This window comes from Helicoverpa armigera, chromosome 25 (assembly GCF_030705265.1).
Source record: "Helicoverpa armigera isolate CAAS_96S chromosome 25, ASM3070526v1, whole genome shotgun sequence".
In the NCBI taxonomy this organism is placed as follows: domain Eukaryota; kingdom Metazoa; phylum Arthropoda; class Insecta; order Lepidoptera; family Noctuidae; genus Helicoverpa; species Helicoverpa armigera.
In genome coordinates, this window is record NC_087144.1 from 5511422 (window position 1) to 5529834 (window position 18413).

The 18413-nt window shown below is 36.0% G+C and overlaps 2 protein-coding genes across 4 annotated transcripts in view; one reads left to right on the forward strand and one right to left on the reverse strand.

The window, feature by feature from the left end:
• Positions 1 to 217: 217 nt before the first annotated feature.
• On the reverse strand, positions 218 to 11985 carry LOC110379556 (peroxisomal membrane protein PEX13). Its single transcript, XM_049845657.2, has 5 exons — positions 11337 to 11985; positions 10096 to 10232; positions 9130 to 9266; positions 5526 to 5691; positions 218 to 3467 (listed from the first exon to the last, which is right to left on the reverse strand). Exons 1-5 carry the CDS (start codon positions 11705 to 11707, stop codon positions 3193 to 3195), a joined length of 1086 nt encoding a protein of 361 aa, XP_049701614.2. The 5' UTR covers positions 11708 to 11985; the 3' UTR covers positions 218 to 3192.
• A 454-nt stretch (positions 11986 to 12439) lies between these two features.
• Positions 12440 to 18413, forward strand: part of LOC110379551 (focal adhesion kinase 1) — a 179420-nt gene continuing 173446 nt past the window's right edge. For 2 of the 3 annotated variants that reach the window (XM_064041580.1, XM_064041587.1), the window contains exon 1: positions 12440 to 12596. The gene's annotated coding sequence lies outside the window, so the exon portion shown is untranslated. The remainder of the gene's footprint in view (positions 12597 to 18413) is intronic. The other variant, XM_064041588.1, reaches the window with a different exon arrangement.

Below are 18413 nucleotides of genomic sequence, written 5' to 3' on the forward strand. Positions count from 1 at the left end.
CTTGTATATGCTATTTATAGTTTTTATTTTTATATCGGAATTAATTTCGAATGAAGTTTTTGGGATATTTTGATTTATGAGTTTTGTCAGTTAATATACATAAACAATCAATCTACGTAAAAAATGTTTTTTATTTCTTTACATAAACCTAATATGGTACCTATATGGTATAGTATGGACCTAATATAGTATATAGGTACTTAAAATCAAACAAGTATTAATATTTGGTTTTATTTATTAACTAAATCAGTCCATCCCACAACAATATAATTTCACTGATCTTATTCCTATTCAATAATCATAAAATAGGCATGTGAAATGAAAAGTAATTAGTCCGTCTTTTGGATAACCCTAAAAAACAGACACTTACTTTTTCCTAACAATGAAAATACAAGACGTTTTCGTAATTTTGTGTTACGTCGTTCATAAATTTAATACAAATTTTACATAAGTGTGACGTCATAAACCCTCAATACCATGCAATAATGTATTTAATCATAGTATTTTGAAACGTTTTGTTAAAAATAATAATTACGTAGCTTTTATTTTTTGGTCATACAAAAGACGGACTAATTAGAATCACTGTTTATTAATTCTGTCATCACGCCTATAATAAATGATAACATCCATAGTGAAGAGAGTTTATAAGTATAAATAATATAACCTGTAATATAGTGAAAACTAAAGTCAAATGCATATAGGCAGGACCTATTTAATCGCTCATACATGTTATATATCAATTAACAAAACTAATTCATAAGTCTTGTAATTTACATAGAATAAGTAAAACTTATTCCTTTTGTTTTTAAATTGACGTTAGTCAATGATTACAGGATTTCAAATATATGCGTATCGACTAGTAAAAACTTCGTATATATTATAAATACAAGTCCATTTTTCTGGTCATAAAAGAGCAATGATTTTTCAAAATCCTGATCGGATATCATCTTCCGAGCCTTTTTCCCAACTACGTTGGGGTCGGCTTCCAGTCTAACCGAATGTAGCTGAGTACCAGTGTGCTTCTAAATCGTGATCCGATAATTCATGGTTTAATTTCTCTTATAAATAGTGACGAAGAAATAAGTTAACATAATCACATACCACGAGAATTCGTTGACACAACAAAATTGTACCTACACCATAATTCTAAGTTTAAATTTTGAGACAAATACCTAAAGGAAACAAAAAAATGCGAAGAAATATATCAACAATATATGTGAGTATAAACCTACTTAAATTAGGTACCTAAGGCGCTCCTTAGATGGTCAATATTATTGCGCAATACTCCATCATCCTCCGAGCCTTTTTCAACTATGTTGGGGTCGGCTTCCAGTATAACCGGATTTAGCTGAGTACCAGGCTTTACAGGGAGCGACTGCCTATCTGGCCTCCTCAACCCAGTTACCCGGGCAACCCAATACCCCTTGGTTAGACTGGTGTCAGACTTACTAGCTTCTGATTACTGCTTAATATTAAAAAAAATATTGCCCAACGTTATAGTAAGTCTAAGGACCGCCTAAGGGTGGGTTGCACTATGCAACTATAGCGATTGTTTGGTTATCGTTATAGTTAAATATTGCACCCCTAATGTTATAAAATATGCAACATTTTTTAAACAATTTCTTTAGCAGTAACAAAACAATTTTGCAAACAATCATAAGCAATACATAGATCGGTATTGTGGAACCTTTGATAATACGATACTGCATTGGTAAACATTACCGATGACCACGGATCCACTGCCCAACGCAGTAGGCAAATAAATTCCAATTTAACAACTATGAGTTTTAATCAGTTTCGTCAAAAAACAATAGAAATTAACACATTCAGAATGAAGCTAAGATCACAAGCTTTGTCAACTCCATCTTTTTAAGTTTATTCCATTTTCAAAACGTTCTGGAATGCTTTGAAATTTTGTGTGACTGTTTAATATCACAGTTTGGGCCCAATATTTTTAACAGACTCCCTAAGAAGGAGGAGGTTCTCAATTCGTCAGAAATTGATAATGGTTATAATTTATTATACAATTCTCTATTTCTCTAGTGCGCTCTAAAAAATTAGTGTTCAAAATGTTGCCACCTTCTACTGGGGTTGCCTATTCTATTATTATGCCTTTCATATCAAGGTTTCTCACTTTACTTTCATAAGTATTATGTTAACCCCGCCCTGTAAATTGCTTTTGTAAAAATTACTTAACTTCTGTAAGTTGTAAGAAGTTCGAAGAAATTACTATAAGCGACTTACGAAAGGGTCTTACGTTTTACGTCATAAGTATAGCTTACAACGGCCTAAGGACCAAAATCATCAACAATATAAACGTCAGTTTTCTCAATACAGCCGTTGACTTTGAAAATTGAACGTGAAAATTTATAATCTGTCAATATTAATTTATAATGTAATAAGTTATAATCCGCCTTTTCCCAACTACGTAGGGATTTGATAAAAACTGACGTTTATATTGTGAACTTGGGTTCTTTCACGACCATAAACCTTCAGTCAAAGCAAGCAAAGGCCATTCGGCACGAATTTTACAGTCTTATTACAATAATTACATAAGTGTTTCAAACACGAACCTTTTGAAGAACACGACGTGCCACCTCCAAAATATTTGTTCGACGTTTGGTCGAATATTTGACACTAAAGCTTATAACGATATAGATATTTTATCTTACGAAAGCAGGCGACCCATACATGTGTGTGTAAATATATATGCACATTGTCTTTGTATGACTCGGCGACTTGACACACCCGTGCATCGGAGAGCACGTAAATGTCGGCCCTGCTTGTGATCTCTCTCCGGTCGTGTCGTATTGCCGTCTTATTGGGTGCGGAGAGTGAAGGAATGGTGAGTGCACCTGTGTCCAAGCAAATGCTTGTGCACTATAATATGTCCTGCGCGGTTGGCTAATCTCCTTACAAGAGAACAGCCGCCGTAGCCGATAGTCGGCTAGGAGGACATCATCATCATCATGACTCGGCGACTCGACCAATACTGAGCGCTCCCGAGCTTACGCATACAAAGACAATATGCATGCACACTTACACACACTAGTATAACTCACCCGCTTTTGTGAAACAAAACATCTAAACCACCAATTGGTATCACAAAGAACTCTTCCAATCCTTATTTTACCGAGTCTTTTCACAAACAACACAAAGTTAAACAATTCTAACCCATTATTCCCATCATACCTATATCTCCTTAACTTCTACTTCCTTAGCTTTCACCTCTTTATCCTTCTCTGTAGGAGCGATAAGTCTGACATAGTTAGTAGGTACCAGCCCCGCGGTCTTCCCGTCTATAGAAGCCATGAGCCACCCTGTGTTCCAGAGCTGTGGCTGCAAGTGCTGGGGGGCTACCACGAAGGTCTGTTTCTCTTGGATTGAGAGTTCTTGGGGAGAAGTGGCTTGGAAGGAGAATGTCGCGATCGCTTTGAAAGGCGCCTTCCATGTGGTTGGGTCGTGTACTGTGAAAGGAAATGAATATATTTTAGTAACTTTTTATGTATATTTTGTAGAGATTGTCTAAGCTGAAATAACGCGCCCCACAATAGTATTTTGCGTTAACATCGTTAAGCTTTTATGCGTAAATAAGCTAGTGGGGCCCGTAATTTCAGTGTAGATGAGCTATATGTATGTCGGCGTCAGGATCCGACATCGTTAAATAAAACAAAGAGGTCTTCACACAATCACTTGGTTTATTCCAATTAACACAATATTAGTCACTACAATTATTTATCACGAATTTGTGGGAGGTGTGCACTCGGCAACGGTCGGCGAACGAATGACCCGAGTCGTGCGCGCGCGCCGCTTTATATAAGCTCCACCGTTGACAGATCGACGGTTGACACATCGACGGTGGCGCCGTCATGTACATATTTACTTTTGTAACTGAAGTATGAAGACCTGCCAGACTTTTTGACGTGACAACGTCTTATAAATCGATGGAGCCGGCTGCACGCACGAAAAAACATGACTCATGCGGCGTTACCTCGCTCTGAGGCGTTCCGTTTAAGGCTTGAAGTGCAAGCGAGAGCACGCAGCGAGCGACAAAGAGGCACAATCGGCAGCTACTCAAGTTGTCACGTTCAACTATCGTCAGTAAAACGACTTTACAGACAATGGGTTTTTTTGAACTTTTTTTTGAAGGCAGTTAAAAAGAGAAATTGGTTCTATTTTATCAACATGATCATTTTGAATAACAATCAAACAATTTATTTGATTTATTTACAGTAACAGCGTTTCTACATTATATCAAAGTAGGTATACGTTATAGGGAAAGTCGTCAACTTAATCAACAAGATATTATCTTATTGACATTATTATCGAGCACATAATCTTCAGGACGTTAGACCAACGTAGTTGGTAAAACACGTGTAAATAAACGTGAGTACCTACGTGATATGATATTTGAAACAATAATAAAATACTATATAGGTATACAATTAGGTCTTTCTTAATCTTTCGATGCTGCGCTCGTTTCATGGTTCCATTGTCTTAAAATATTTAAATCGAATTACTTCTTAAGAGGACGAATTGGAATTTTTGGCGCCAAGGATCTCAATTTTTCTCAGTAAATACAAAACGGATCAAAATACAACTTGGTTACCTGAAAGTTCATGATATAAACCTTATTTTGTTAGACGTAGAAACATGATTAGGTAACTTTTATAACAGAGAAAAATATATCAAACATACCTCTTTTTAAAAAGAGATTCACATATTATGGGCAAACGGGACCGATTTAAGCCTCTTAACTTTTTTAGTAGTTGAGTATATACATACTCTTTAAAATTGTAGAAGGAATTTTTATCAAATTATCATTTCTAAATAATAAAATTACAAAACCATTTTGTCGCTTACGACTTTTAGTTATAAGCTAGCGCGCGTATTGTTATCCTCGCCCCGCTCAGACGCTCCGACCCCTTTTGGCGCCTTAGATGCGCGTGCCGGTTACGGAATTATTGTTGACCAATTCCTCGCCTTAATCTGGATGTTTTTTTGTTTTTTATAAATTTATAAAGCAACCACAGTACAAGAAAACTTGTTGCGTGCGCCTTATTTATCGATTAGTCTTTTATATAGATTACCTACTTTATTTTTTTAAAAGGTAGTTTTGGTTGTTATTTGATTGGGCTGTGGGATTGTTCGAATCGAAACTTAACTTTACAAATAGGGCCGCCCCTTTGTGAACAAGAAGCAACAATCGTGGGTTTTAAGCCGGGGTCCATCGCTTTATTGGAACCTAACTTTACCAAATCTCATCGAAAGTAATTGCAATACTGATGCTACGACATAGTTCGAAAGATTTAATGCGGCAGGAATGCACGGCTACACATTAAGCTATACAAAACCAGTTTGTCTTGGACTCGCTTTTTATGATTTTTCAACACATTCGACCGCTGACCGCTGTCAGCTTATACTAGTTTTGTATAGCTTGATATGTAGCCGTGTGTACACAAAGGAATCCAGAAGGAAGAAAGGCGGGTCATCTTATAATTTCCAATCTAAAAAAAGCTACTTACAATTTTCATGAATAGACTTGTTAAGGCCACTGATCATCTTGAACACGAGATAGGGCGCTGCGGCCACAATGCCCAGGAACATGATGACGGGCCAGCCCGAGGTGCGCGGCCCGGGGGCGCCGGCGGTAGGCACGTCCTGGGTAGCTGCTACTGCTTCTGCCCATGCCTGGAATATGAAGATTAGGAGGAGTTTATTAGGTATCCTTTCTCGCAAAAACTAAATATAAAGCCTGATAAAATTAGTATATTTTCTTCAAAAATAGTTACGGAGTTAGGCAGTTAGGTTTGTCATCTCTACGCGAGTGAGTCGCTGTGCAGAAACCAATTCTAGGTATCCGCAGTTAAGGAGAGCTTCTTTGGTATCGGTGTCAAATAATATAATTTGAATCGAATATGTTACGGATTTGTACCGATTTTAATTATTCTTGCACTGTTAGGAAGCTAAACTATCTGCGCTAGACATAAGCTATTATGTTTTATCCGGGACGAGTAAGCTTCCCCGGGTCGCGTGTGAAACCGTGTGGGGCAGCTCCTATCGTATAAAAAACAAGTCTGAGTCAAGAATACATAGGTTCTTGAAAAAGCCGCCGTCAGAACACGTCCAATACTTTATCAAATCTTTCATATTTATCAATGAAAACATGACGTACGATTAGAAAATAATCATAAAAACTAACGGTAGGTACAAATGTTATCATTGTTTTATTCGCGTGACTGAAGTGAGATATCACTGAAAAGATAAGTCCTATCTGTTGTCAATCTTCAAACTATTGTGCTTAGCATTTATTTCAGAAAACTCATTCCTGTTCGTTATGAAAACTACCGAACGGATTTCGATGAAACTTAGCAGTAATATCTAAGCTAAAATAATAAAGGAGGAAATATTTGTTTGTACCTACTCTAAGGCTCCGAAAGTAATGAACCGATTAGAAAAAATATTTCACTGTTGGAAAGCTACACTCTTCCCGAGTATCATAGGTTAACCCTCAGTAGCACAAAGCTCCATTAAAGTTAAAGCTTCTTTAAATCTATTGCTAGCCCTCTCTTTGTCAACAAAATAAAAAGTGTCAGAAATAGATTTAATGAAGCCTTAACTTTAATGGAGCTTTGTGCAACTAACGGTAAGTATATTTTATCCGGGTACGGGCAGTAGTTTAGACGGGACGCGAACGAAACCTCGGGGAACAGCTAGTATAAATAAATGTTTTAATTTTTTATCACTTTTCAAATAATAAATAGTTCAAAAGGTTAGCTTTGTTATCCATCCGATTAAATACTATAAACATTGTGTTTATGTGTAGTCTAAATTAATTATCATTATACATCTGTTATATTTTTTTACATTATCAGTATTTATGTCTGCAAATGTTGTCAAGAGGCTATGAGAAAAGACTTATATAGGTACATACTATAACACCCAAACCAACAAACACGCTCATCACACAAATGTCAACTGCACCGGGAATCGAACCCGGGGCCATCAAACTCGGCAGACCTTAGTGACCATTGCGCCAACGTGGATCTCATTAAGGAATAATTTTTACACATGCTCAGATTTAAAAACTAAACAAGTAGTGCGGAGATATAAGAATACATATCAGATAACTATTATACTAAATTCATTGTCAAGATAACGCGAAATAAGATAAAGTACCTAAGATATGGACTGTTATAGTTCGGCCGCTCAGAGAATGCGTTTCTGACACATCGCGATTGAACTGACGACGTAACTTTGTAATGGCGTTGCAGTACGATAAAAATATTTTTGCTGGTTGTTTATCGTTTTAACAATTGTTGAGCATTAAAACAACATTATTATATCAATAATAATCAATGAATGTTGTAATTTTGTGCCAAATTGAGTGTCAAATAACTTGGTAAACAATATTTTTCTAAATCTATACTGCGCTATTACAAGGTTATGTCAGCGCTTTATATTTGTAGTGCTGTGCTAAAAATAACAGGCAAGTATCGTAATCTGTTCTGGTTGATGGTTCTTATACAGTTATACTTATAATATAAAATAATACGTTTTGTTTTTCTTTTTAAGAATTTGAAAATAATGGACTATAGGATAACTTTTATGAAATATAAAAATAAAACTATGATCAAACTGAACGCGCGAAAGAAAGTAACATTTTTATATTTAGGTTGAAAATGGTAACCCCAAATGGCATCATGGGCCGTCATTTTGTGACGCTAAATAGTCATTTTGTTGTCGTTTCGTGCGCTAAGACTAAGTGCCCTGCCTCATTAGGACGCCAATGGCGACGTCGCCGGCTACGTATCCAAGCAGTTAGTGTTGAAATGTATGGAACCTAACTCACTTGGCGACGGTTTGGTAACGTCGCCAAATTGGAGGCGTGGCCACGAGCTACAGTTCCCTATGTATGTGGCTTCTGGCTACCGTGGCAACTTGGCGACGTGGCCACAGTAGCCACTATAATGTACACGGTAAAGCGCACCTCCCTCACACAGTCACCAATGTGGTCGCCAGTCAGCTTGCAATTTCTTGAGCGACGACGTAAACAATTGACTGTCGAGACGCCATGGCCACTCGACTTGGCGACATTTGGATGCCAGAAGTAGCCAGACCTGTGCCGCTGGCGACGTCGCCATGGCGTCCCAGTGAGGTAGAGCTCTAAAAACCTGATTTTGGAAGATTTTGACCGAGATATCAGGATTGATTCTGTTATTGATAATACCTAATATACACGTAATATACACGTAATATACACGTAGGCGAAGATGATGATGAAGACACCACCTCCTCAAGCGAATCGGAGTCTGATTAACATTCTGTACGCACATTCAATTCAATGTACTTACTTTATTGCATAGAAATACAGATTGTAACTTTGTAACAAAGAATAAATAAACGATTTTATTATATGAATATTACCTTTTTTTGGTTTCCACTTAAATAACTAAAATATAAATTTTAAATGATTCCGCCAATTTAAAACGAAAATAATCTTAAAATAATGCGGCGGTTTATTTTGGGGGAACGGTAACGAACTCAGTGTTATGTTGTGCCCATCACTAGTCCTGACTAACTGATAGGTGTCAGGAACGCATTCTCTGAACGGCCGAACTATAGGATATTTCCTGATAAATTCATTCCTATGTAGGTTTCTGACTTTCAAATTAACTGAGGAACAAAAACAATGATTTACAAAGACATTTGCATATAATATCAATGCATTATTGACTTCAGAGTTCAATGACTTTTAATCAGTCTGTCTAACCTTTTTAACCGTAAATGACAAGCGGAGGTGTCATAACGGAAAATCTCCTAAGTATCGCAACGAAATACAGGTCTTCGACTAAGAACGTTACTGACTCCGCACTTATACGCCTACTTTGGAACCCGCTCATTTTTTGTAATAACAAAAATCGTTGACAAATGTCTCAAACAACCCAAACGCCTCGTTAGTTCACTCGTAAGTGATCGTTTTAGTCACCTCACTATATGTATTTGACATGGAAGAAGACGCCTGACCTACCTGCCTTATGGCAGCTTTTCTCATCTTTCCTTATTCCATATTTTTAGTCAACAAAGTTAAACTAACCTTTTTTGATGGAAAAGTGAATTTCAACTTACCTTAAATTCATTTTCAGTCCGAATACCAATGATAACCATTAGCTTCCTGATGATCCAGTTCAGGGTCCTTATCACGGCAAATGTGGACCAGAACTGGGCAAAAAGTGACCTCAATCGACCAAAGTTTTCCGCTACACCTGGAATGGATTATTTTTATTTTAAAAGTCATCCAAAGCATTAGCAACGCATAGTATTAAACATATTCACAATACATAGAAAAAATTGTCAGATAGGCAGTCACTCCATGAAACCCTGATTCTCAGCTGCATCTGGTTAGACTGGGAGCCAACCCCAACATAGTTGAAAAAAGATACAATGTATACAGTCTTACACACTCTTCTAAAAGCAAACACAATATTTGCAACAAAAACGATTCTACAAAAAGGAAAAAAAAATTGTAGTGAACACAGTCTAAAGTCCATAGGTTAAAATCCACAAATCTTGGAACTTGTTGATATCATAACATTTAAACAGGTTTTAATTAGCAGCTTTTTCATTCATGAATAAATATAAAACCTGTTCTTTACGCAATACTTAAATATTTATTGTTAATTTCTGTCCATTCTCTTCCCGAGTTTCTACCCTGTTCCCAATTCAAAATCAAAATAAAAAGTCATTTATTCAAAGTAGGCTGAAAAACAGCACTTTTTGAACGTCAAATTTACAAAAGACAACCCCCAAAACGCCTGCCCCTTCACCACTTCCTATGTGTTTCTTTTCATATAAGATCCATCCATCTTTTCTTTGCCTTTCCCTCTCCATTCATACTGATCATATTAATGTATAATTTGTACCATAGAGGCTCCAAAACTACTGAATCAATGTAAAAAATTCTTTCGCTGTTGGGAAGCTACATTATCCCTGCGTAACATAGGCTATATTTCGTCCAAGTACCGGCAGTAGTTTCTATGGGACGCTTGTGAAAGGAAAATGGTTATTAAACATAATTATTTTGCTCACACATACCTAATATAGCTCGGAATGAGCTGGTTAAAGCGAAGTATGTACTTTCCAGCATCATGGCAACACCGCCAAAAGCATGCACTACCCCCTGTATAGTCTCAAATGCTGGCCGTGAACTCTCTTCAGCTAATTGGATGAACCTGGAAGATTACATTATAACTGAAGATAATTTGCAAAAGAAAAACTTGCTACAGATTGCAATAACCAAACCATTTCTTATTAACAGCCAGTTTCTTCATCAAAAGTAAAAGCCAAAGTAATGTCTAAAGTAAAAGTAACGGTCAAATTCATTTTTTCTATTAATTTTGCTGTCACTTTAGCGTTGAAAAAACGAATTTGACCGTAACTTTTACTTCATACATTACTTTGGCTTTTACTTTTGATGAAGAAACTGGCCATTAGAGTTTGAAATTTGACATAATTTGTATAAAGCTAATGTCAAAATTCAATGGTTAAATTGATTATTGTAATCCACAACAAAGCAAAATAATGTTTTTATTTAATGAATTGGTATTGCAATGAAATATGGCAAATAGTTTATAACTTGGGTTCAGAAAAAATCAGAGTAAAAACTACATTCCAATAGTTTAAACAGCTAATATTATAAAAGTGAATGTTTGTTACTCTTTGATACAAAACTATCGAATGGATGTTAATGACACTCAACAGTGTTAGCTTATTTGAATATCAGAATTTCATATACACTAGTTTTTATCAATATGGGTAGCAGTTCCCTTGGGATGTAGGAGAAAATGCAGATGGTCAGTTTTCTTTGATTTGTATTAAATTGCTACTTGACCTAATGTTATTTCTCTCATATATCTGGTGAGTTCTATGTAAAACATTGCAAAATTTGTTACCCAACAGTCACATAACAACTTATGCATATGAAATGAAACTCCTAAATGTATGTGGGAACAGTTGATATGTTTGAAGGACATCGTAATCTGTGTGAATTAACAATAGCCATAGCGAAAGCAACATTAAAATACCGTCAAAATATTGATAACAGAATTAACAATAATTCTCTAAGTAGGGTTCTACTTTAGTAATTAGAAGTTATAATAGGAAGCACTGAGAATCTTATATATAAAAATGATTTGCTGTTCGTTAGTCTCACTAAAACTCCAGAATGGCTGGACCGATTTGGCTTATTTTAGTTTTAAAATGTTTGTAGAGGTCCAGGGAAGGTTTAAACGATACGAAGTGCGCGGGGTCAGCTAGTTAATAATAAAAACATTTACCTGCTCTCAATCTCTCCGCCGTATCTATTGTATCCTCCGTACATTCCGCCCATCCCTCCCATGCCTCCCATACCATATCCACCGTATCCTCCGTACCCCCCCATCCCATAGGATCCCATCCCGTAGGACCCCATCCCCATCCCCATCCCGCCGTAGGATCCCATGCCATACCCTCCCATTCCACCGTAGCTAGGCACCATGCCCTGTTGGAGACTCATGTCAGGCCTGGGCGGTAGAGGAGGGGGCACATTCCCTTGCATAGAAGATGTCGAAGCAATATTATTCACAAAGTTGTTCTCGTGCCCCGTAAACGGCACATTAGCCATCGACGGCCCAGAAAGACCACTGTAATTCATATGTGGTTCACTCATTGTGTATCTAGATAGTTGTATTTACACACTATAGTTTGATCACTACACACGCAAAACAATCTTATACGAAGTTATGTACGCAGGTTCACTGATAAGCGATGCGCGCCATCTGAACACTGTTTTCGTCTTCAGTCAATTATCGGAATATTGATCTTTTCGAAGATTACGCAGCAAACAAATGGCAGAATTATATCGTTGACATATTATCGCTGTTGATTCGCAAACGCAATCTTTGAGAATTTCGTCATTAGAGATTGACAACAGCTGCACTGACACCAACTGACACTGACACATTGACATGCCAGTGCAGATGGTTGACATTTTCAGGGAAATCAAGGTAGCCGTATGAAAAAATCGTCGGTCAATGGGTCGTCTTAGGGGTCTTCGTCTCAACAAAACATTGTTGAGTAACTTTCTTATCATGTAATAAAATCACTTTCTCCAATCGGAGAAAATTACGGAATAGTATTAATTGGTGCTGTGTTATGAAATATGTCTAGAGAACCCGAATACTTTTATGTTATTTTTTCATATGGCAATCTTAGCGAATACCATGAACAAGGCCTAAGTTTTCAGATAAAAATAAACAATATAAAACTAAAATACTAATTATTTTAAGACATCGTTACCACGGAATGTAAAATAAATTCAATAACTTTGTTTTTTATTATTATTTCAAAGTTGATAAATATTACAGTTTTCATCGAAAGTGAAAACTCCTCTCAGTTGACCTAGTTTTAAAAACGCAAATTTTGTCTATGTTCCTCCTATGGGTGTCAATAATTTCGATAGTGCTATAAACTTTTATTGTTATTGTTTTAATAAAGAACCAGTGTTTCCTATAATTATACGCAATAAATAGTGTGATATAAGTTAGAAATTTTAAAAGGTAAGTAACTCTTATAACATTAAGCATTTCTGCAAAATTCCAATGTTTCTTTGACGGAGCAAGTGTCACTTTTTCAGAGCTTGTATTTTAATGTTTTCTGTTATTTATTGTTTATAACAGAGCTCTGTTTACATGGTAACAAGTAAATAATCATATCTTCATATTACACGTATGATATGTGGGTTTTTATTAAGGTTTTGTATAGAATTAAAGTGCATTGGAAAGGTGTCGCTTTCCGACCGGTTTGCGGAGGCATAACATAGCGGGGTTACCGTCTAATCAGAGCCAATTACTGCGAGCTAACAGCTGGAATGACACGAGTAATGAGCGTTTATTGCTGACGCTGTGTGCTCGATATAAATTGCGAAGCTAGTTACAAGTTTGCTGACATTAGTACTCTATTATCTAGCAGAAACGACTACTATCTAGCAAGTCGTCAGTATTTTATACAAACATTCATAATATTCTGGCGATCAAGAGTTATAAATAAAATATCAACTCAAAAAATATATAAATAATTGTACCTATCATATAGGTGAGTTCAATAAGTTATCTATGACCTGTAATTAGTTGTGAAACTTTCCCTATGTGTATATTATTACATTGATATTTTTTCCTGTTTATTAAAATAGATCTCATACTTCAGTCAATTGACCATGTAGATATGTAATTCAATAACAAAATAGGTATGTAATGAAATGTACTTTTTTTAGTTTATATCATTATTGTTACATACATTGTGTTGTCTCACTAAAGAAGATTTAAATATTATGTGTCTACAAATAATATAATATACCTCTCATTTGATGGCATTCTGTGCAATTTTTCTCTATCAAAAAGGTATTTTTATTGACATCAAAATAATTTTCTTCACTATTACAACTACTACTATATTAAAACTAGCCATTTTCCCGCGGTTTCAGCCGCGTCCCGTGGGATCTACTGCCCGCACGGGGATAAAATATAGCCTATGTTACTCACAGATAATATAGCTTTCTAATGGCTAAAGAATATTTGAAATTGGTCCAGTAGTTCTTGAGTTTATCCATTACAACCAAACAAACAAAGTTTTCCTCTGTTCATTTTTCTCGCTAAAACTCAAGAATGGCTGAACTGATTTGGCTTGGTGTGCAAATTCAGCTAGTAATCAATATTTTGTGTTGGGAATTTCCAAACTATAGAAACATTTTTAAACAGAAATTAATTTGGCTATTATTCTTCTTCTTTCGTGTCGATGACATGTCATATATTGAGACTACACTATGTCAGCCCAATATGCTATGGCTATTATATAGGTTACAGTTCACAAATTCAACTAAAGTAAACAAATATTTTTGAAATGTACCTATACCTATAAAGTATATAAATGATGATGATTTGTTTGTTTTGCAATATGAAAATAGATCATGACTGTCCAATGTGGTTAGTTGAGGAAAATTATGTAATATACCTATTATGTAGGTGCATGTAAGCATTATGCTAACTTGTCAAGGGCTCTATTTAATGGCAAAACCACCACATACACATCAGTTTTCTTAAATCAACTGTTTATTATGAATTTTCATGTTGAATTTTCCAAACTCAAACTTATTTATTTTTGTGGACATGTGGATCTTATATTATTTAACAAAAGGGGCTTTGATCATATAGCCTACCATAAGACATGCAAAATGAAACTATTAAATATAAAAAGTAGATAAAAATACAAGTTAACAGTATGTTTATTTTGCCTTTTGACCGATCTAAACATACAAAGTTATATTTAGATCGGTCAGATTTGCTCCTTGTGTGAATTGGTAACACCTTAAAATGTTAATTGATTAATTCCTTTTCTTTTTTAACCGTGCTAGACAGAGAATTCTATTTTGAAACATTTAGGTCAAGTATTTATTTTATAGGTACAGGTCCAACAAGTTTATTTAGAACAACACCTCAAGAAATAGCTAGTTTACAAACCTACACAATGTTAAAAGAACTCACCATACCTTCATAGAAGAAATAATACACCTTAGCTTTCACAAAAGGCGTCGTGGTGTGTTTCTCCGTTTTCCCGCCACACAGGAAAGTGGCAGCACAGTCGCGCGGGAAACGGTCGACTGTCTCACACCCCTTTGTGTTATCTTATTTTGATATACATACACATTCTTAATATTATTCTTATAATCTAATGACGCAATGGACAACTCTACATCATCTGTCTAGCTTTTTAAACGGTTTTATTTAGCTCACCCCGTTTGTTTTATTATTTATTCATTCTTGGGTCAAATTTAGAAATTGAAATTTCAGTGCCTTCCTGTTGTCAGATTGATCTGAAATTTGGTACACACCTTTATTTCCGATGACAATACAATATAGTAATATCAATAACATTACAAATCCAAGATGGCCGCCGGTACAAAATGGCGGATAACGTAGGTTTTATCAATCCCGTCAATGTGGGTATCAAATGAAAGTGCTCAACCAGTAGAATACAATGTACTATATAAAATTCAAATCCAAGATGGCGGCCCCTACAAAATGGCGGATAACTTAGGTTTTATCAATCCCATCAACATGGGTATCAAATGAAAGGTCTCAACAAGTAGAATACAATTTACTATGAAAAATTGAAATCTAAGATGGCCCCCGCCACCAAATGGCTGATAACAATTTTTAAACGCTTTTATTTAGCTCATCCCGTTTGTTTTATTCTTGGGTCAAATTTAGTAATTCAAATTTCACCCTCTGCCTGTCAACCGATTAATCTGAAATTTTGTATACAGCTTTTATTCCGATGACAATACAATATAGAAATATCAATAACATTGTAAATCTAATATGGCCGCCGGCACAAAATGGCGGATTACATATTTTTCCACAACCCCCTCAATATGGGTATCAAATGAAAGGGCTACACAAGTAGAATACTGTCAGCAACCCCAGCGGGGCCCAACAGGGCCAAAGCCTGCCTGGGCTGCGGGATTGTTCGAAAGAGTTAACGTGGCCCTGGTACATAAAAGGCCTACGACGAAACATAACTATTTTTAGTCAGTAAGAGTCTGGCACTCCCTTACCGCTGCTGAACCAGGGAGGGGTCACTTGATGATTTTTGACGTCGTTAAAAAAATTGACTTTTTATGAAAATTAGATTGTAATAAATTATCAGATAAGAGACCGTGTAATAATGATGCACTAAATGAATTAGATAGAATGAGGAATATTCGGTAGGCATTTTCATTAAATACTAAAAACTAGAAAATAAAAAATCGGTAAAAAAACTTTTAAGTCAAACGGTTTTATCTTATGTGCACTGAAAACTAGAAAATAAAAAAATAGTTACTTACCTGTCAATCTACGTAGGTGGTCTTGGTCATATTAGACTAAAATAAAAACGTGGGGCCCCTCTGAAATCCTACCTGTGGCAAAGCATATCTTTATACTTTGGTAGATCATGAGCTCGGCGTTCGCTGGTGAAGTCGCTACGGCTGATTATTGATTGTCAAATTCTCCAGTTACGATTATAGTAAGTCGATGCAATCCACACCTATTATACCTCTAGAAGAAAGTACTACAGCAACAGTTAATGGGCCCCACGTTTTTATTTTAGTCTAATATGACCAAGACCACCTACGTAGGTTGACAGGTAAGTAACTATTTTTTTATTTTCTAGTTTTTTCCAAAAATTGATATGTGCTAAGTAGAGATAAGTCGAATTACAGAATCTGATTGTACTGAAAAAGCCTGCAAATTACATTCATGTTCCTTTTTCGAATAAAACCGCGAACGGACAAAAGAATGAACGTATTCCCAGTTCGAATTTTGAAAATGCAACGAATCTGTTTAGACTTGTCTCTGCCAATAAATCGGAGCCTTTTATCTAGACTGCCAATGAAAATGAATATTAAATGGCTGTCCTCTTTAGCGGGACTTAATTAACAATCTATAGCTGCATTTTAATTAAAATCAATACTGTTGTAGAGTTTGGCCGTTTTTCGCTACGTAGGAGACTTGATGTTATGAATTTGCAAAAGGCATCAGATTTATTAGTATTTCTTTGTGTAGATATTACAATCTTATGGTAAGAAAACATCGAGTTTAGTCCGAAACAAAGCCTTCTAGACTGAGAGTTTTTTCAAACTGTTACGTTTAAAATAACATACTTAAGTCCCTATATCATGCATGCTGATGCATTTTCATACATATCTGCAAGTTGTAAAACGAAACTCGTTTGGCGTGCATACATTTACGTTTGCGTAAAAACTTGTGACGAATTCTTAATAAGGATTCAACCGCATTATTTGCTGTAGGTTATAATGTTTAAGTAGGGCTGATTGAAAAACGTTCCATTGACGCGTGCAGCCTTTGCATAGTTTTAAAGAAAGCTTGACCTTATCATATTGTTAAGAAAACATGTATATAAAAGATTTTTTTGTTGTGTAATTGCACCAGTGCATGTCATTATAGTGTATCTATGGTGCATGTGTCATCACATCCAAACCCATGGTTCGAAATTCAAATCCCCTGGGACCGCCATTTTCAATTGCAAAAGGGCTGTTCCAAATTCGAAAACTGAATTTCTATACATAGGTTTTATATAGGTCCTTTAAGTTTTTAATAATAAATACTGGCTGGTTGTATGAATGGAGTGCGAATCGTGTCGCTCGGTAGTCGGCGTCATTTCCGGCGACGTCCCGCGAAATGGACCAGGCTGGAAATGGGCCAGCGGGACAACACTTGACGTCAAGCTTTATTATTTATTTTGTCGTTGTTTGTTGTATTTGAACACAGTTTAGTCCAGTTGCGAGACTAGGTTGTCTATTGTTTTAGGAGAATAAAATAGTTTGTTGCAAACTAGTCTAAAGGCGGACCTAAGTACTCAGTACATATATGTGACCTTCATTTTGCTGTCGCTTAGAGACTAAAATCTACCGGTATCGAAGATTTGCAAAGTGGACGGAAGCCCTAAAACAGTCAAAACTTCGCTTAGAAGGTTGACTGCGGATTTCAATAACCAACCTATTCGTTGGTTTGGAAATTCAATTTTGACATTAGATGCATATAAATTATGTCAAATTTCAATCTCTATCATCGAAAAACAGCTGATGGATCGGTCGAAGCTAAAAACAAAAAGTAGTAAATAATTTCGTGGGCACATACTGAAAACCAAAACCGAGCCTGCTTCCAAAGCTCCTCTTTTTTAGGAAGATGCCAAGTCTAAAACATCAAGTTCCCTAAATCATAAACAGCGTACCTAATATCTGTATAACTTAGCTCAAATCAGATCACATCCACCAGTAAATTAAGAAACACTCCACTCCCATCCTACACTAAGTTAAAGCACCCTATAATAATATTTACCACATCTATCCGGTATAATAGAAGTGTTTGGAGGGCACCTCAAGGAGTTTGCGCGGCCGTGTTTAGACCTCCTTCAGTGGAGTGTCTGTCACCGTCTTATGACGGGGACTAATGGCGTGGCTTGTTCACGGGCTCTACGACAATATTGTGTGCCACAACTTGGGTACTGGGTAAAGAGGTTCTATATGTATATTGTATAGGTACGGTACATAACTTTCGGTTCGGCTCTAATTTCTGAGTTGAGATGGTTGGTTTTCAGGATAAATATGAGACGCACATATCTTTTGGGTTTTGTGATCGGAAAAGGTTAACTTAAAGAAGGTTTGTTAATCTGCTAATAGGTAGCAATAGCAACGCTGCTGAATAAGTTTCTATCTAGGTTTTCATTGCGTCTTATGATTATAAGACTCTCAAAATGAAAAATAATGTGCTATCAGTAATAAAACCAATTACCAAATAATTTGGCTAAAAAACTAATGA

Excerpts from the sequence above, each read along its gene's own strand:
- LOC110379556 (XM_049845657.2), bottom strand. The coding sequence starts at position 11,707 with ATGAGTGAACCACATATGAATTACAGTGGTCTTTCTGGGCCGTCGATG. Across the intron at positions 10,233-11,336 it reads GGCGGAGAGATTGAGAGCAG|GTTCATCCAATTAGCTGAAG; the intron begins GTAAATGTTTTT and ends GTAATCTTCCAG. Across the intron at positions 5,692-9,129 it reads GGACTGAAAATGAATTTAAG|GCATGGGCAGAAGCAGTAGC; the intron begins GTAAGTTGAAAT and ends TTCATATTCCAG.